This window comes from Lethenteron reissneri, chromosome 35 (assembly GCF_015708825.2).
Source record: "Lethenteron reissneri isolate LAM-NWPU_2019-01 chromosome 35, ASM1570882v1, whole genome shotgun sequence".
Classification (NCBI taxonomy): Eukaryota; Metazoa; Chordata; class Hyperoartia; order Petromyzontiformes; family Petromyzontidae; genus Lethenteron; species Lethenteron reissneri.
Window position 1 is genome coordinate 12,732,176 of NC_083813.1, and position 20,525 is coordinate 12,752,700.

General features: G+C 55.3%; 2 protein-coding genes across 2 annotated transcripts in view; both read right to left on the reverse strand.

Annotated features, from left to right (window-relative positions):
* Window positions 1–3,467: 3,467 nt before the first annotated feature.
* Window positions 3,468–6,986, reverse strand: LOC133350951 (AF4/FMR2 family member lilli-like). Its single transcript, XM_061565796.1, has one exon. The coding sequence runs from the start codon at window positions 6,767–6,769 to the stop codon at window positions 3,488–3,490; it is 3,282 nt and encodes a 1,093-aa protein (XP_061421780.1). The 5' UTR covers window positions 6,770–6,986; the 3' UTR covers window positions 3,468–3,487.
* Window positions 6,987–12,442: 5,456 nt separating this feature from the next.
* The window catches only part of LOC133350954 (chromodomain Y-like protein 2), a 32,649-nt gene continuing 24,566 nt past the window's right edge, over window positions 12,443–20,525 (reverse strand). Inside the window, exons 7-8 of the mRNA XM_061565800.1 lie at window positions 16,469–16,612; window positions 12,443–15,715 (exon numbers count right to left, since the gene is read on the reverse strand). Of these exons, the coding sequence (XP_061421784.1) occupies window positions 15,554–15,715; window positions 16,469–16,612 (306 nt within the window). The 3' untranslated portion in view covers window positions 12,443–15,553. The remainder of the gene's footprint in view (window positions 15,716–16,468; window positions 16,613–20,525) is intronic.

Sequence of the window (20,525 nt, forward strand, 5' to 3'; positions counted from 1 at the left end):
CATAGAAACTCGACAGAGAAAGGCGCCCGGATCGTGAGTCGAACCCAGGTGAGGATTTTGTCTGCACTGTGACGTCACACGCCTCGGCTGGTGACGCTCCATCGACGTCAACCGATGATCGCATTCGCGATTTGAATCCGACCGATTAGATTTATGCAAATCAGACATTAGCGGTCATATTGTTTCGACATTAAAACTAAATAACGGTTTCTGGGCCCACGCCTCGACACCCATGAACGTCAGACGGCCATCAACAAAGGACACTGTTCAAGTTGTCGCAGATGACGAGTGTGTCGCGTTTCCTGAAGTCAGCGAGCGAGCGAGCGCTGAGGCACGAGCAGGAGACGCAGGAGACGAGAAGCAATGGGACAGGGAGACGAGAGGACACGAGCTCAGGGTTAGTGGGGGGGGGGGGGGTAGAAATTACTCGAGATGCGACCTCGATTCATCGGCCCACACGGATCGAATCTCCCCGGAGTCGAATCGTTAGCAGCCTCGGGCTCCCCCCGTCCATCAGAGGTGCCTCGTCCCATCGGCGCTCGTCACGGAACCCCCCACAGCAGCAACATCCCCTCGGACCCCCTAAGAGACCCCGAGAGTGCCTTCAGCCAGGGGGGGGGGGGGCGGGGGAATTCCCGATAAACCCAGAGGAGCAATGAGGACATCCCACAACAATGGGGGCCTCAGTGAAGAAGGGGAGGAGGGAGGGAGGGAGGGGAGGGAGGGAGGAGGCATCTCGTGCTACGTTTCCACGACCACGAGGAACCGAGCCGTGCCAGAGCGGCCCGGGCACCACGAGGCGCGCCTTGCTGCACGGGACACGGAACACAAACCCCGACCGGCAGAACGCGAATTCTGCGGTCTGTCCCATTCACCACGCACGGGCCACATTGCCAGACCTTTCCACGCGAATCAGCGACGGTGGGTGGCGGAGGGGGGGGACAAAATAAATAAAATCTTCCACCACTGTGACAATTCGTGGTTTTTGTGTCGAGTTGGGAAGCTGTCCCCTTCGCTCGCACTGCCCCTGCTGCCTCAACCACCTGGCGGCGGCCCACCCAGCCACGCTCACCAACATCCCCGTTTAAACACGAATTGAGTCGTAACACACCGCACGCGCCTGATGATGACGATGATTGCTCAACAGTTCCCACGTGACGGATCGCAGTCGGAGTCGACGTGGGCCTGTTGGAGCTAGTACGCACCGATCGGCGACACGGGACGTGGTGACCACAGTCGCCGCGCAACCGGCCGGAGAAATGTTGAATGTTCCACCTGTGCGTCAGGTCACCGCACCAGCTGCTGCTGCTGCAGCTGCAGTCGTGGTTCGGGCATCAAATGCGGCTCCAGGAGCTTCGTGGGAGAGCGAAGCCAGGGATTTGTGGGATCTTCCGCGTCGATGGCTCCTTCATGAGGAGGCGTCCGTGACTCCTCGTCAACCCCAGTCGGCTTTCCACGCCTCATCGCCATTGTTCGTTAATAACCCCGCCCACCCCCCCCTCCCAAAAGAACAAATCTACCACAGGCGACGTTTCAAGCGATGGCCCTTCCCCATAGCACGCGGAGTCAATCAAAACACGAACACAACGGACCTACGCCGCCATTAGAATCGGCCGCTCTCCGTCGTCACGTCGGGCGAGTTGAGCAATCATCGGGCAAGTGCAGCGCGTCGCGGCTTACCTTGGCGGTCGAGACTTGGCGCGTGCGGGTCGCGGTGCGACGCGCCAGGAGCGGAGGAGATTCTGGAAACTTCGCCGCGCAATTTCAAACCTCGGCAAGCAAAGACGCGTGAGAAGTCCGTTGAATGCAACTCGAAGACTTAAAATGACTTCGCGATCTTAATGAAGACCTTCCAACCCAGCCCCCACCTGGCGTGTGCCCGACATCACTGACGACAACAGCGGCGTTCCCACGTGACGTTGTTGCGCTCCAGTGACGTCACGACGAAGGTTCATCGGGCATCCCTCTCGGCCACGGCCTTGCCGAGGTGTCACGAGGTGCCGCAAACCCCGACGCGCGGTTTCATTTCTCGCTGAATATTCTGCGCTTCTCTGGAGAGACTCGAGTGGGTGGTGTTGCGCCCGGTGTAGCCACAGCCATTAGCGAGAGAGGGAGAGAGAACGTCGACTGGATGTGGACGTTATTTACTGTTCAACCACCCGAATGGAAATTGATCCCTGGCTACAAGAGAAGATCCCTGCTCGGGTTTTTTTTGTTTGTGGTCGTCTCTTTATCCAACATCTGCCCCAGTAGTGACACGCGGACCAGTCACCGGGACGGGGCGCACGAAGGGTGGCGAGCACGAAACGTCGAACCCCTCGGCCCATGCAGGAAGACATGCGGACGGCAACAGCCCCGACTCGAGCCCCAACACAGCAGCAGCCAGCAGCCGCGTCCGTCTCGTACCGTCTCGTGTGTAGTGTCTGTCTCGTGTGTAGTGTCCGTCTCGTGTGTAGTGTCACGATGCAATGCCCGCAGCGTGAACATCACGATCGATAATAATCGAGACGATCGATGCTCCACTCACAACGGGCCACCAGCAGCCACCAGCAGCCACCAGCAGCCACCAGCAGCCACCAGCAGCCACCAGCAGCCACCAGCAGCCACCAGCAGCCGCGGGTCGGACGACCCCAACCCACCACCACCACCAACCCCTCCCTCCCCCCCTGCCCGGACACAGCAGCAGCGCCTGGGTTGGACTCCCGGTCCACGCAGGGAGACGCTTTAGACGCACCGCCGGTGATGATGGAACGCGAGAGATGGGGACTGGAGTCAGAAACTGCCACCTCACCCACGCCGCCATCGATTGATTCTTTCAAGATCAGCGTTGGGTGCCCCCCCTCCCTCCCTCCCCCCGTGGTGATGTTCGAGGTGGCGCTCTCGGTGCGCCTTCGACTCGTTCCCCGCGGGTTGTTCGGCACGAAGGCCGACGTTTCGATCCGCGTGCAGGGGGCTACTTCGCGAAATCCATTGTTTAAGCTCCGGTCACCAAGAGGCCACCGCGTCCCACCACCATCATCACCAGCACCATCACCACCATCAGCACCACCAGCACCACCAGCACCACCAGCACCACCAGCACCATCACCACCACCATCAGCACCATCAGCACCACCACCACCATCAGCACCAGCACCACCAGCACCACCATCAGCAGCACCACCATCACCACCATCAGCACCATCACCATCAGCAGCTTCTCTGAGGCTCCCATTGAGCCTCCCGCGCCCGCTGTGCTTGGGCTGTGACGCCTGGACACGGATGACACTCGCGTGGCTTGGCTGACAGAAGCCAGGCGCACGAAGAAGAAGTAGCGGCAGCAGCAGCAGCAGCTGCAGCAGACGACGACGACGACGAAGACCGCGAGACGACGCGGCCCAGAGAGGCCCCTCGCTTCTCTCTCGAGAGAGAGAGCCGCGGAGTCCAACGCGTGCGTCCATTCTGACCGCGGCGGACCCGGGGCGTGGGGGGGGGTCCTGGGTGGCGGCTACACGAAGCGGACCCAGCCGTTGTCCGTCTCGCGAGTCGGGGACACCTTGGCTCGCTGGCAGCGCACGCGGTAGTTCCTCCCGCCGTTGTTGTCCCAGAACTCGGAGCCGTTCACTCGGTAGCAGACCGCCAGCTCCAGGGAGGCGCCGGGCTCCAGGCGGGAGCCGCGCGGCGGCTCCAGGCGGAAGCTGAAGCGGTCCGTGTAGCCCCCGTCCGGCGGCGGAACAGCAGCCCTCCCGCCGGGAGCCCGACCCGCGCTCTGCTGGCCCTGACCCTGACTCGGGTTGGCCGCGGACGGAGCGTAGCGCGCGTCGGCGTCCGCGCTCGTGGCCCAGTCGTCGAACGAGTGGCGCACGACGACGCGCTTCTCGAAGGCCAAGTTGAGCACCCGCACGCAGCCGCGGGCGCCGCCGCCGCACGTGGCCCGCACGCGCTCCAGGCACACGCTCTGGGCACGCACGCGCTCGAGGAAGTCCGGACGCGCGCCCGGAGTTAAGAGCGGCGGTGGTGGCGGCGGTGGTGGAGGTGGTGGTGGAGGTGGGGGCGCGACCCGGGGCGACCCAGCGCCACCGCCGCCGCCGGTCACCAGCAGCGAGTTGCCGCTTCCTCGCTCGTCGGCATCCGTGACGCCACCGTCGCATCTCCTCCTCCTCCTCGTCTCTTCGTCGTCTTCCGCTAGCTGAGCAGCAGCAGCGGCGGCAGCAGCAGCAGCGGCAGCGGCGGCGGCATCTTCACCGTCGCCGTCATCATCTTCATCGTAATACTCGTAATCGTCATCATCGTTAAGATCGTCGTCGTCGTCGTCCGTGTCGAATCTGGGGAAGGCGGCGAGGCAGAGTTGGGCGAAGAGTCGCGCGCGGACGCTGCGATCGCCCGGCCCGCACGAGCCGCCGCCGCAGCCTCCTCCTCCTCCACCGCCGCCTCCTCCTCCTCCGTAATCGAAGTCGTCGTCGTCGTCTCCGTGGTCGTGGAAGAGGCGCACGCTCACCAACTCCAGGCCCCGCACGTCCGCGAAGTGGACGCGCCGGCTGCCGCGCGCGACTCCTGCCGCAGTGGGGGGCAAGCCGGTTGGGGGGCAGCTTGGGAGGCGCTCCCCAAGGCACCCCTGCTGCTCCTGCTGCTCCTGCTGCTCCTGCTGCTGCTGATGGTGCTGCTGCTGCTCCTGCTGCTGATGGTGCTGATGGTGCTGCTGCTGCTCCTGCTGCTCATGCTCCTCCTGCTGCTGATGGTGCTGCTCCTGCTGCTGATGGTGCTGCTCCTGCTGCTGATGGTGCTGCTGCTCCTGCTGCTGCTCCTGCTGCTGCTCCTCCTCCTGCTGCTCCTGCTGCTGCTCCTCCTCCTGCTGATGGTGCTGCTGCTGATGGTGCTGATGCTGCTCGTCTTCCTGCTGATGATGCTGCTGCTCCTCCTCCTGCTGTTCCTCCTGCTGCTGATGCTGATGCTCCTCCTCCTGCTGTTCCTCCTGCTGCTGATGGTGCTGCTGCTGTTGATCCTGATGCTCCTGCTCATGGTGCTGCTGTTGCTGATCTTCGTGCTGTTGTTGAAGTCGATCTTGATGCCGCTCCGCCTCCTGCTGCTGCCGCTCACGCTGCCGCTGCAGCAACTGGTTATTGGGATGCTGATAATTATTCAACTGTTGCTGCTGCTGATGATCCTGCTGGTACTGTTGGTTCGTCTGCTGCTGCAGCTGCCAATAGTTATTCTGCAGCGGCTGATGAAGCTGTGGATGTGACTCCTGCTTAGGATGTTGCTGCTGGTACTGTTGATCATTTTGTTGCTGATGATTATCATGATAGCGTTCTTCCTCGTGACACTGCAGTTTGAAATTATTCTGAAGCTCCTGCTGCTGCTGCTGATGATTGTGCACCTGATGTTCTTGCTCATGCTGCTGATACTGTTGATGATTATTCTGATCCTGCTGTTCCTGCTGCTGCTGATGATCCTGCTGCTGCAGTTGAAGGTCGTTGTGAAGCACCTGGAGCTGTCCCTGCTGATGATGATGATCATAATTATAATCGTGATCCTGCTGCAGTTGAATATCGTTGTGAACCGCCTGCTGCTGGTAATCCTGCTGCTGCAGTTGAAGGTCAATGACAAGCAGCTGCTGCTGTTGCTCACAATGTCGATACCACTGCTGTTGGTGATTATTCTGATTCTGATTATGCTGCTGCTGATGATGCTGATATTGCCGCTGCTGATGTGGCGTCACCTCTGGGCACCCTCGGGGCAGCCCCTCGCTCGGGCTCTCCGCGCTCGCCGCGTCCCCCGGGGCCGCGGGACGCTCCCCCGCTCCGCCCCCCGCGGGGACCCCCGTTGGGAGGGAGACGCCGGCGGGCAGCGGCGAGACGCGAGCGCGGCGCGCGGGGACGGCGGGGGGAGGAGGAAGACGAAGCGGGACAGGTGGAGGTGGTGGTGGTGGAGATGGTGGAGATGGCGGGGAAGGTGTGGAAGGGGTAGAAGCAGTGGATGGCGGCGACTCTCCAAGGCCGGGCCTCACAGATGGGATGTCGAGAACGCAGTCCCGCGCGGGGTTACCGGTCCGGGCGGGGGCCGATGCGAACCCGTGCGCGGGAGCCCCCGCGGCGCGCGTGGCGGACCCCGCGAAGGGGGCCGCGCCCGGGGTGCAGGGCACCAGCACGTAGTCGGGCGGGGAGCGGGAGGACGAGGAGGAGAGAGCGGAGCGCAGCTCCTGGGTCGGGGTCAGAGGAGGCGACTCCGGAGGAGAGGAGGGCGCCGCGGCGAGAAGCGGAGACGCGGGGGTCCCGGGGAGGTCGTGCGGTGGCGGCGGCGGCGGCGGCGGCGTTACCGCCTCGGCACGAGCGGCCACCATCACCCCTGGCACCTGTAGGCGGACCTTGTCCAGCAGCCCCGCTACGAGCCCCAGGTTGTGCGGGAGGCGGCCCAGCTTGATGGGAGAGTCTGCCAGCACCTTGCACGCGACCTGCTGCTGCTGCTGCACGTGGAAGCGGTGCTGCTGGTAGTGCTGCTGCTGGTAGTGGTAGTGCTGCTGCTGGTAGTGCTGGTGCTGGAAGTGTCTTGACGAGAGGATGGGCGCGGGTCCCGCGGCCGTCGCAGTCGTCGCCGTGGCCGACGCCGCCAACGCCGCCTCGTCCATCCTCTTGTAGCCGGCGAGCATCGAGCGGAAGAAGGCGAGGATGGCGCTCAGCAGAGTCCGAAAGCAGCCGAGTCCCGCCATGGCGCGGCCCGGATGCGCGCCGCCGTGCCCCGCGGAGACCCCGTCGGGCGCGGGGCCCAGGTCCGTGACCTCCCCGAGACTCATCGGGGATGGCGGGGCAAGACGGAGAGCGAGAAGGGAAATGAAGGAGGAGAGAGACAAGGAGAGCGGCGATGAACAGCCGAGGCAGTGACGGAGGAGGAGGATGAGGAGGATGAAGAGGAGGAGGGTGGTATCGATGAGAGAGAGGGAGGGATGAATGGCGAGAGCGCCGGGCAGTGACGTAGGAAGCGTACAGAAAGAGATGGAGAGAGCAGGTGGGGGAGAGCGTGGAGGAGAGAGAAGCAGAGAGCGCGCAGGAGAGAGGCCGAATGTGTGGGGAGGGGGGTGGGGGTCGGGGAGAATAAAGAGAGACGTGGGGAGATAGCGGGCAGAGATGGAGAGTGTGCAAGGGAGAGACGGGGAGAGCGAGGGAAGAGAGAGAGAGAGACGGGGAGGAGGGGAGAGCGTGCAAGGGGAGTGCAAAGCGGTTCGTGCTGGATGCGGCAAAACGTGAGCGCGTGCGCCTTCCTCCCCGGCGTCGTCACGTGACGCGGGCTTTTTGAGGACGCGCTGCGCGCACCCTGGCCGCGTGCACAGCACAGTGCAACACAAAGACAAAGATCCCCCGTGTAGCCTGAACAGAACGTCGAGGCAAAGTGCAGTTAGCGAGCACCGACGAATGCCGGCACGGCACACGAGGGGGAGGGTGGTCAGCACCACGCCCGACCGCCTTTGTCTCCCCAGTGGCGTTGTTAACACACCGAACCAGGTACTCATTTGAGGCCGAGTCGACCTAGAAGAGGCCCATGACCGGTTCAAATAATCGTCACTGGTGTTGGCCGTGAGCAGCAATCGAATTGGGGTCGCCGGGTTCGTAGCCCAATGGGCTAACCACTGCGCCACCGCTCCAGAGTGCGCGCACATCGCTCAGCCACAGCGCCGCGGCCACCACCGCATACAGCGGCAGTGCGCACACACCTGGAGTGTGTACACCATCACTGTGACACACGGGGTATGTGTGTACACCATCACTGCTGTGACACACACGGGGTCTGTGTGTACACCACTACTGTGACACACGGGGTCTGTGTGTACACCATCACTGTGACACACACGGGGTCTGTGTATACACCACTACTGTGACACACGGGGTATGTGTGTACACCATCGCTGCTGTGACACACACGGGGTCTGTGTGTACACCATCACTGCTGTGACACACACGGGGTCTGTGTATACACCATCGCTGGTCTCTGCGCGTCGCTTTCCGTCTTCACGCCGCTCTCTGATGCGGGGTGGGTGGGAGGGGTCTCGAGTCCTCTGCTTCTCTGTTCTCGACATCCCAACACAGAACAGTCGTCAGGATCTCTTCGCCTGTGTGCTGCGTGGATGGGTGGCCAGCCGTGTCGTGCGAGGGTGCAGGAGGCTGCCGCGAGAGAGAATGCGCGGCGGGCATCGTCAGAGGGCACAACTCATAGCTGTACTGCACTTCTATGGCCCCGCATTTCTGCTCTCTCCGCCTCCAACAATAATTACCCGCACAGCCCAGCGTGGGTGAACTATGGCGCGTACCCATCCAGCAGTGGATTGCAGTCGTAATACCACAGCCCGTAATACCACAGCCCGTAATACCAGCGGGGATTGCGGCCCCTTGGCAGACACGAGGCGGAACTGAGCTGGCTCTGAAAATATCTGCAACGCATCCGATCGATAGCCCCTAACCTTGTCCCATAACCCCGAACCCCCCTATCCGCTCTTTGTTCCACAGACGCAGCTCGAACCCAGCCTGCCGTTCGCATGCCACGACGGGCACCCGAGCGACTTGCGATTGGTGACCGGAATCGTGTTTTGTTTGTTCACCGCAGCGTCCATCCATGCGGACGATCCTTGGGAACCCGGGCGAGGGGGGGGGGCTGGGTGAGTGGAGGACGTCACGAGTAGAGGACGTCACGAGGTAAGTGCCCGCTCACCTTGCTTGGCGTGAATTATTGGACGATGCAAAAAGGCGGTGGCGAGCGGGGGGGGGGAAATGGAGACGCCGCCGCCGCGAGGGGATAACGCCGATTCAGCACAAGCCCCATTGCACGGAGACTGCTGGTACAGTAAAAGGTCGTGACCCCCACACAGCCTGCGGAGGCTGTTGGCACAAGCGCTGTGAGCGAGCACCTCGCACATGATGGCCAAGTACGTTGCACGGGGAAGGTTCTAGCACCACGCCGGCCGCTTTTGTCTTCCCGACGTCGTGCGGTGCAGGAGACGCGCGCGTACGCAACACCTAAAAACATCAAATGAAGCCAATTATTGCGTGTGGCCCAAAACGAATGCGGCTTGCGATAATCCGCTGCCCGACAGGCATCCAAAGGTGGACTGCGTCGAGATGCAAAGGGAATCTCGACTCTGTGGACGTGGAGAGATGCAAAGACGTCGTCTCTCACCTGCTTACACAAATCGCGTGCACATCCCTCCCCCTCCTCCTCTTTTCACACCCCTCGCGTGTTTATTTTGAAAAAAAAACGATCAACCAAACCTCGACAGTCCCACCAATAACCGGTGCAAGATGAGGACGTGCACGACCTGTAGCGACGGCAGCTATGTTTATTGTTGGAATGTACGGTGCGTCGAAAATGTGAACAAAGAAATTCGTAGCAAGTAAATCACGCGCCATGACCGGCAGCAGATCAATAGCGCAACATTCACGGGTTGTTTCAGTGGCGTGCATGGGCGCTGGGGCAAGGGAATAAATGCCCTCCCTTGTCCCAACTGGCTTCAGGACGCTGGTCAGTGCGGGTTGGTGAAGGTGGGACGCATCACAGACATGCGACGATCGTAAAGCAGAATGAGGGGTTTCATGCTATCCACCACTTAAACCTCCTCCTCTACAGCACACGTCGCCTGTTATATTTGTTTCCTTTAAGGCCACCGTGTTACTGACGAACGCGTTGAGTTGTGTCTTTGTTATTGGTGATTGTGCACCACTTGCCAACGCAGCAGCATCACTACCAAAACATTTGTCACCCATCCAAGCACTAACCAGGTTCAAGACTATATTATTGGTTCTTTCGGTAGTCACGTAGAAGGGAAATAATAAAAATATAAAATTCTCACCACGTTTCGATTGCAACACAAGCAATCTTCATCAGGTGTGAAAACCACAGCAAAAAAATGTTTGAAAAAAGTGGCGTTTTTTTCTTAATATTAGCACCACGGACAGCGACTAGCGGTTGTTCAGATGGACGAGTCAATCTGTGCTCGGAACGGAGGAGTGGGGAGAGAAGAATGGAATGCGGTCTGAAAGTCACCGTAAACGTGAACACAATCAATCAAGACCCGAAATGGTGTATCACATCCTTCCAATGATTGCGAATCCAGAATCCATCTTCTCGGTTGAAATTGTCTCCGTGTTTGTATATGTGGATAGCTTCATGAACGAATCTCTCATGGTAGCCGGATGGCTTGCAGAGAACCTCCGTCTTGGAGAAGTCAATGTCATGTGAGCCCACTGAATTGTAACACGGTAGGACCAACACCTCATCCCCGGTAGACCATTGTGATAATTCAGTGGGCTCACATGACATTGACTTCTCCAAGACGGAGGTTCTCTGCAAGCCACCCGGCTACCATGAGAGATTTGTTCATGAGGTTATCCACATATACAAACACAGAGACAGTTTAAACCGAGAAGATGGATTCTGGCTTAGCAATCATTGGAAGGATGTGATAAACCATTTCGGGTCTTGATTGTGTTCACGTTTACGGTGACTTTCAGACCGCATTCCATTCTCCTCTCCCCCCTCCTCCGTTCCGAGCACAGAACAACCGTGAGTCGCTGTCCGTGGGGCTAACGTTGAGAAAAAAAACGCCACTTTTTTCCCTACAGTCACGAAAGCTTAGGTTCAAGACTGCTTAGCTATCGGACGAACCTCGAGCACCATTTCGAGCGACGCTGATTTGGCCAGAGGCATTTCAACCCGCACTGATCGGCGTGGTGTGGGAGGGTCAAACAACCTCCACGAACGAAACGGCCGCGAGGATGAGGCATTCAACCAGCAGTAGATAGGCCAAGCGCTGTGAATACTCAACCGTATTCATTTGAGCGAAAGTAAAAAAAAACACTCAATGCGCCTGCTCATCACCGCGTAGATCCATTGCAGCGGCTCATCCCCCTGACAACCTCACGGACCCCCTCCCTCGGTCACTGGAAGATGCATAAACATAATAAGAAAGAGCTATTACAGTAAGCCATGTGACGCACACTCCAATCGATGAAGAGCGATCCCCCAGCTACCCAACCACCCACCCCGCGCTCTCTCGCTCCACTTCATCCGTGACGCGCGGCGCGTGGGAAGCAGATCACATTACGCGTCACGTGACTGTGAGGCGCGCGTCATGGGGAGACGCAGAAGGGGGGCAGGGAGACGTGGGGGAGGGAGCTATTGACCCGCGAAGGGTGAAGCGATGAGCTCGGAAAGAGCGGTGGGGAGGTGGGTGCTGGGGAACATGGCACCGCTCGCTCTGAATGCGAATGCCGTGCCACATCGCGAAATGTGCAACGTCCAAATGGAACAATTTTAAACACAATGACGGTACTGCTGGACGATGGCCTCCCCACGCAGGACGTGGTGGCGATTGCTTGACCACTGTCGGACCACGCTCCATTCAGCACGCTGGACAGTGCCCGTTCATGTATTGTTAAATGGCAACAATATATTTAGCGGCACTGCCCTCTGCTGCCCACTACGTAGCACAGCCTCGCAGCAGCCGTCCATGACAACCTTGGCTTGCATACAAAGCAATAGCTCATCCCAACACGAGCCAGGCTCAGGCTTGCTTCGCTAATAAGATCGAGCGAGATAGCGCACATTCAGGGTGATTGGGTCATATAGGCAAAACCTATATTTTACAATGTATATCCACAGAAGCATCTTGACTTGAAGCTTTCGTGACTGCAATACAAGCAATCATCTTCAGGTGAAAAATGACAGCAGGCGAACTGCTGAGGCAGGAAGAAATGTAGCGAGAGCTACTGCAGCAAGAGGTTATATAGGTTTGAGATGGGTACAACCCAAGGGTAAATGGGCGGGGCTAGAGATGGAATTTACAAGTAATACACCTCGGCCATTGGATTAGCATATCAATCTGTTAATGTAACCCCACGACTACGGTGCTGAAGAAGCCAATGTATTGCTCGAGATTAGAGATGAGCATGTCAATGTGAGATGGCTCCCGCAGCAGCGGCTGTGTTAATGAGACACATTCAGCCTAATTAACGAGAGCCACCGCCACATCGAGGAAAAGGGAAGCAGCGGCTATGAGACATTTAGCCAGTTAATGTAAAGACATTTAACAAGGTAATGTAACTCAGTCGAAAATAACTACTAACATAGGCAGGTAGGATGGAAGCATCACAGCCAGTCATGACTGCCTGGTTAATAACGTCCTTCCAATGATTGCTCAGTTTGTACCCATCTTCTCGGTTGAAATTGTGTCTGTGTTGATATCTCAGATATATAAACACAGCAATCATTGGAAGGACGTTATTAACCAGGCAATGCAATGGCCGAGGTTTATTACTTGTAAATTCCATCTCTAGCCCCGCCCACTTACCCTTGGGTTGTACCCATCTCAAATATATATAACCTCTTGCTGCAGTAGTTCTCTCGCTATATTTCTGCTGCCTCAGCAGTTCACCTGCTGTATTTTTTTTCACCTGAACACGATTGCTTGTGTTGCGATCGAAAGGCCGCGATTACATTTTTTATTTTTCTATTTGCGTGACTTTACCGAAAGACCCAAAGAGCATGGAAGCATCATTTGCTTCGTGTATCAACAACCGAGGTTAGCTTTACAAATCCTCCACGACTGTACCTCGCATTTGCAATGTGCCAGTGAACACCATGATATATTACATTTCCATTGTTAACATAGTTTGAGACTTCATCGAATCTCTACGCTGGCCCAGCGACCAGCATCCAAACATTCGGGCGTGCACTTCCACGAATTTCTTTCGACGTTCCCACCAGTCCCTTCCACACTCCTGAGGGCTGCCACTCACTCTTCGTGCCTCTGTCGCTCACGCCCTCGTCACCACGGCCCCGTGACCGAGGTCACAGACACGTGATACTCGGGGCAGCGTTAAACGGCCTCCGGTTACTGGAGTAGAGCTGCCACGTCACCCGGGACACAACGACGATGAGCAAAGCCTCCACCACCCACCGCCAGACCGGTCCACTTTTTTAAAGTCACTTGTGCTCAAGCTCTTTCTGACGTTGGTTCCGCATACCCCCGCCCTTCGCCAACCGCACCCGTGAATCGGGTAGTCGAGCCTTGCCCGTTTCTCATACCACGAGTCGTACAAGAAGTCAAACTGTTTAGAACCGGGATAAAATCCACAGGTTCGCAAAACCAAACAAGTGACTTGGTATTACTACGTTGGCAGCGGTGCACAAAGCACACAGACACCTCGACAATACACATTTGCCGATAACACTTTTGTATGTTGAACTTATTCCACACTGTGCATAGCCAACCACGCTAATGGGAGATGCAAGGGAAGGACACCAAACTAAATACAAAAAAATGCAGTTCCAAGAAATTACTTTTCAATATAGATTTAAAGGTGCATAGCTCATGTCTTCCTTACACTGAAAGAGCATTCCAGACGGCCGTAGCACATCTGAAAGTGCACGATGCAGTGACTGTCTTTGTTGACGAATGTGTTTTGATTTTTAATTATATTTTTACAAAATATTGCGACCACCGGGCAGGGCGATTTGAAACCACCGGGACCAGGCCATTTGGTAGCGTTCCTAGACCAGGAAGGAATAATGCCTTACCAGGACTACCATCGTAGGGACTCCCTTTCGTGAAAAAGGAAATGGAACAAAAGTGGACAAGAGCGCATTCTATTGCATTCTTGCATAAGATGGCAACATGGACAGCAGCTAAATGCCAATGTTGAGGTATGCCAACCATAACAAGCGGGCACCATCAGGAGAGTGTGTGTAGTTTTTCTATTCCTCCTTTGAAAGAATGCGGTCCAGTGGTTTACTTGATGGCCCATAGTTTGGGTAGCATGGCCACAATCCCATTCCTGTGGCTTGTCTTTAATTTTGCATTAATGGCGATGTGTGCATCGGCCTGGAGATGTTCTGATGAGGTCGATGGTGCAGCAGTGTTTGAGGTATTGTCAGAGCCAGCAAGTGCCATGTTTGACTCTCGAATGAGGAGTTTACCCTGGACGACTGCGTTGCTCCACTCCGTTCGCCAACGTTCTTCCGGATCTGGGTGAAACTCTAGGACGGTGACAGCACGATCCGAGTAGGGGGATTCGGATTTGAGTCAGCAGCTAGGCACACCGAGATCATGGCTGACGGGTAGGTGGTTGTCATTGGCAAGACGACACGTAAACTGCCTTGCAGTCTGAGATGTCACTCAACCACGTGCGGTTGGCTGAGCGTGTCGTTTTTGGTGGATGGAGAGAACTCTAGGCCTGCTCTTGGTGTTGTTGATGATGCGCGTTATACAATACACAAAACAAATTAGACAATACTGACTACAATGCAGTATAATTTCACATACAACTATACATTAACAAATGCAACAGAATAAAATACAAAATGAAACAAAAATCTACATTTTCATAAAATTAGTTCTCTCACGCCAAAGATGTGGACGAGTCAGGGTGTAGATTGGTGTCCTGGTGGCTGTGGCTCTGGTTTAGCTAGCTAGTTTGGTTGGTCCGAACGTTAGAATTTATTACAGGTGGGGCAAGAAATACGTTGTACCTCATCAAATAATAGACTTACTTGGACTCCCATGGTTATATTCGACGTTGGGTCACAATGGTTCTTTGTCTCACATTCTGACTGCTAACACTGCATGGCATGCAGAACGGCGTACCTACAAGTCATGAGGCCAATGACGCTGCACTGGTGTAAGGCCACACTTACAGACATAAAGATGCCCGTGAAAGATCTGCAGGATAATATTACGCTTAGTTTGGAGGTCATAGAAACTGGGGACCACAAAACGGTAGCACATGGAGGGCCAAATAAAATAATGTACGAATAATACAGTAGGTTGAAACTTTTAAAATGTAAAACTACTACATATTTACATGGTTCAAACATGCAACGTGAAATCCGAGTATTAAATAAACGAAAACTGCGTCCTCAAACATGTAGAGGCACTTCAACGAACAAGGCGGCAACGTGGCTGTCGTCGTTTTGACTTCTTACAACGGCGAAATCATCGGAGACGCAACAGCAAAAACGAAGAAGGCGTCGCGAGGTGCAAAACCCAAATGGCAGGCCAAGACGATCCACGAACAACCTACGAACTTGCTTTCAGTGGCAGCAATGCCAGATGCATCAAAAGCTTTTCTTCACATTCCAACAGACACTTGTGTCCAGTTGAATGCCTGTGTGCAGTTGAGCGCCCGTGTGCTAACCCCACGGTGGGTGCTTCCAGGTGGGGGAGGGGGGGGTGTGCGTGGTAGTTTAACCTCTCCATCCGGCGCCGAGAAAGGCAGCGCCCTATCTACAATCAGTCGAACGCACACTACGAAAAAATTGCTGCCTTTTCTTTATACATTTTTTTCATTCGCTTGCTTTAGTTTGTAAAGAATTCAGTAACGAAAACAAACCGAGAGTACGACTGTCGAAAGTTCAGAAGTAACGCAGTGCAGGGATGGATACGGGGGGGGGGGGGGGGGGGGGGGGGGTTCCTGGTCCGCTCGTGCCGATTTCAGCCACACCAACCCGCTTGTGCAGCAGACCTCCTGCTGCACTCCTTCATTTTGAGCGGCGACGGGCAGCCAAAACGGCAAAGACACAGAAATTGCGCCGGTCACAAATCTTCCATCTTGCGCTTCTCTATGTACTTGAGAAGAGAGTCCATCCCCTCCACCGAGCTCCAGATCCTCTGCAGCGCCGCACACTCGCGCTGGTTGGCCGCCTCTAGCTCGGCCGTCAGTCCGCACCGCAGCAGCTTCTTCGTCTCCTCCAACACCTAGTGGACAAGAGACGCGCACGTTCGGCACAAGGCCCCCCCCTCCATTACCAGGTGGGCACGTGGCTTCCAATGGAAAAAACCAGGCACGCCCCTTTCCGTCCGCGTTCCAACAACAAGTATGAGATTTTACTGCAGTCATACAAATAAACGTCATTTCCCATTCTCTCTCATTTCTCCGAGTTCTTAAACGCACATTCATTCGAAAAAATTAAAGGTGTTGAAACATTTGTGTTGGTTTCGAGTAGGATACTTTTCTCAAGGCGGAATATGTTTTTACCCATCTAGCCAACTTCTATACGAGAATAGGTTTTCCCCTTTTTTTCTGGCAAACAGCTGTGTGAAGGTGTTAGAACACCAAACTGAAACATTTTACAAGGAATCATGTCTGCATTAACCACAATACTTGTGGTCAGAATGCAAACCAAAAACATACATGCATATATCATCAGAGTATGTTGTTTTGTTTGAGATGCAATGTTTCCATTTTCGAGGAAACATTGCATCTGAAAACTAATTTTTTTAGAACTGCTTTTTGTGTTTAGTTGGTTGTCCTTCCCACGCACCTCCGACTAGCACGGTTGGCTACGTACGATCCAACAGAAGTTCAACATACATAAACATACATAAACATACATACACATACATCTGGTGGAAATAATAATTTACGAGGCATGGTGACACTCAAGGCACTGGTCGTGACGATCTGCTTTGATCTCGAACGATGAGGTGCAAGCACTACGCCGCACTCACTGTCAATTGGCAAGAGGCGAGCTCCTTGACCCGCTCCAGGACTTGCTGGGAGAAGGTGCTGGACCACAACACCTGCGACACCAGACCCATCTCGCACGCTTGTAACGCCGTCAGCTTTCTGCCGCAGAAGAGCACCTCATTGGCCTGTGGGAGTGTGTTCACAAGGTGTCGAGAAGAGTTAGCATGCAGAGGGCGGCACAGAAAAACTAACCGTGTTCTAAAGATATAATTAAACTCTACAGTTTGTTAATCAAAAGTTATGTGAGAAACAAATAAGTCCAATCTTGCAGACACATCTAGACTGTCACAGATTAGCACGGTTGGCTACATACTGTGTGAAAGGAAGTTCAACATAGAAACATACACATGTTTTAAGCATCATTCTGGAGGCAACATATAAAACAAATCTTATTCACTGCGACAAGCATGTATTTTTCGTATTTGTTTTGCTATAAAGAACATTCAAATTCATGTCCACATCCCAGTACACACAACCTCGGTAGGTGCATCTACGAGAGCCACATTATTATATTAATGGTTATGCAACTTGCCATAAAATGCATTCACCCAAAATGGATTTATTATAAGACAACCACTTGAAAATATTAGACGTCACATTGTTATGGATGATCAGTGTTTATTAAATCAACTGAATAAAGTTATGTAATGGTTTCATGTAAGGTGTATTTGTTTTTTCTGGATTTTTTCTCCCAAGCCATTGGCCTCATGACATGCGACAAAAACATTTCCATTTGGTACTCTCTCGTAAAGAGCGATGTGCTTCCCTGCATCACAAAATGGCCCCAAACGATATCATAGAACTACTTGTTAAGTAATATCAAAAGGTTTAGTCACACACAGGACACACTTTTTACGTAGCCTGGAAAGAGTGATCATCACAGATCAATTAAAGTGATATTTTTTTAATTTCAGAAATACAATATGGCAGAGTGATGAAAAGCACATATCATGTGATGACATTTTTGTGCAGTATTTTGAGACAGAGAACATTAATTCAATTGCAACTGCAGCACCCAGGTTAATACTGGGTGGATGAAATCCAGAGTCGAATCTGCAATTGTTGGCTCAATGCATTGATATGGTGTTAGCCCCCCTGATCCACTTCAGGTTTTGCAAGAGGCTTTGCGTGCAAGTCAGGGGTGGGTAACCTATGGCCCGTGACTTCACTTTGTACGGATCACAGCCAAACAAAGGCATACCAGTCAGTTCGAAACAACCCCCAAAAAGAAATGAATCCATCATTGCAAACATCTCACCCGCAATGCACGAGTACCAGAGGAGGATTATTTTTGGACTTGCAACAACATTGCATTTCTGATATTAGCATGCTCAAGCACTTCTGTAACAGCAAGGGCCTCCTTATGCTCTGGCAACATGCACGTTATATTTCGTGTTATAATCGGATGGCACGTAGGAGATCTGTGTTATTTGGCAACCTGCCAAAGTTCCAGGAAATTACAATGCAAAGTGATACCCCCCCTCACACGCGTATGTTTACTCCAAGGTAATCGACACTCTTACCACAATCATAACACTAATTAATGGAGTAATGCGATGCATTCAACAACAACGTTGTGCCCGGTTTTCTTACATTGACATGCTAATCTTCTCAATAACACAGCCACCGCTGCGGTGGCCTTCTTACAATTGTAGAGGTGATACGCGCTGGGATTAAGGATCGTATGCACAGTGCGTGATGATTGGCTGTGTAGGTGGTGACGCGCGCTGACGGTGGAGGATCAGGGGTCAGCGCGGGGTCGTGGGTTACGGGGTACCGATTGGCTGTGGGCGGTGACGCGCTGAGAGAGAGTGCGTCGTGATTGGGTCATTGAGGAACGACGCTCACGTCGACGCCGCATCAGCTCCGTCCCTCGTGAGCAGGGGCTATAAAAGGGGATGCACACAGGCGTGAGGGCAGTGTGTAACCAGCGAAGAAGGAAGACGGGGATGAAGACCTAGAGCCCTGCGGTACCTAGCCCCGCTGTCCTAAGGGGACCGGGACTCTGTGTAACCCAGAGGCGAGTGTAGTGGGTGTAGCCATAGGTCTACACGAGCCGAATGTACTATGTGTAGCCAGGGCATAGGGCTTACACGAGTCGAGTGTATTGTGTAGCCAGAGGCATAGGGCTTACACGAGTCGAGTGTATTGTGTAGCCAGAGGCATAGGGCTTACACGAGTCGAGTATATTGTGTGTAGCCAGAGGCATAGGGTCTACACGAGTCAAGTGTATCGGGTGTAGCCAGAGGCCTAGAGCTTACACGAGATTAGTGGAGTGTGTCGGAGGAAGAAGAGAGACCACACGTTGTATTGTGATACCTAAAGGATTTAATAAAAGTGTGTTACCCGTCAAGAAGTTCCTGCCGTCAATTCCCATACTTCAACTGGCGTCAGAAGTGAAACGGTCCTCCAAGCATGGATACAAGGAGGAACCGTCGGACCCACGGGATTGACCACGAGGACAACCTCGACGACGCGGGCCAGCGGGCATCAGGGGGTGAGGAAGAGGAGCTGCCCACGGGGCAGGATCCACCGACGGCGCCGGTCGAGCGACGGGGGACTGACACCGTGCTTCGCGAGGCACACTCCCGTCTGGCGGAGCTGCTGCTCGCCGCCGCGTCCATCTTGGCGGAGATCAGCTCGTCGGGAGGAGCGGGGACGGCGGCCGACGTGCTACAGGATCGCCCTGCAGATTCCCGCCAAAACGATTTGGCGATTCCCGCCATTTCATCCGCTCCAACTTTTGGCGGGAACGGCCATCACCACGTGGCAGCGGTTCTCCATGCGCGGCCGCTGACGTCACCAACGCGCGCGGCGGACCGCCATCACACACCCGCCACTGGGGCCGCCATCTTACACACCGACGGGGGGGCAGAGAGGAAGCACGAGGAGGAGGACGACTTTATCTTTCAGCAGCGCCTTCCCACGTTGTCAGCATTCAAGGCGGAAGGCGGGGATTGGAGCCAATTTCAGCGCAGATTTTTGGCGCATCAAGAGATGTCCGCCTGGTCCGACGCTACGGCACTGCGGGCACTGCCTGCCATGCTGGACGACAACGCGCTCGCGGCCTTCACGTCCGCACGCAGGTCGGACCGCTCCACGCTCAAGGATGCGCTGGCTCTCATGGCCAAAGTCTACGGTCCTCCCTCGGCGTGCCGCCATCATTTCTACGCAAGACGGAAGGCGGACACGGAGACCGTGCTCGCCTACCGCACGGCGTTGCTCGCTCTCGCTGACGCCGCGTTCCCTCGTATGGACGAGGAGGGCCAAGATGCGATGGTTTTGGAGCAGCTGCTCAAGTTGGCGCAGGACCTGGGGGTCCCCATCAACACGGCCGACGACACCGATATTTCTTCATTACGGGTCGCCACGAGCATGCAAGCGCACGAGGTCCTTCAACGAAAGCAGGGGGTCGTCTGCAACGCTGCCGTGGCCTCAACTCCGGGTCCGGTTGACACCGTGCCCCAAGTCGTCAGCCCACGAGAGGACGCGTTCATCGCGGGACGAGCGGGGGACTGGAGGTCGGGGGGTCGTTCGCCTCTGCGAGCGGCCCGCAAGCTGGAGCAACCGAGATCTCCGACTACTGTCATCACCTGCTATAACTGCGGCCTTCGTGGCCACGTGGCCTCCGGTTGCCGCGCCCCACGTCAGCGCGCCATGGGACCTCGGCTGGACGACGACCAAGGCCCCAAGTCATCACTGCAAACCCCGGCAAGTCGCGGCACCTCACATGCTTGGCCCGCATACTCGACACGTATGGGTCGTCGCGTTGCGACGAGGGAGAGCCGAGTAGAGTTCGGGGATTCGGTTCGGAGAGGGGGGTTCGGCCGGGACCGGGGAGACATTAAATGGTCGGAATTGGGGCACAGAATAGTGGCTGCCTCAGCGGGTTCATCCGTCGTTACCGGATCGATTGATGGGGTCGAGGTCAGGGTGTTAGTGGACACGGGGGCATCGGCGACTATTATTTCGGATCTCATTTATAATATTCTCCCGGTACAATGTCGTCCGCTTCTTCCGGGGGATGTGCCATTTTAC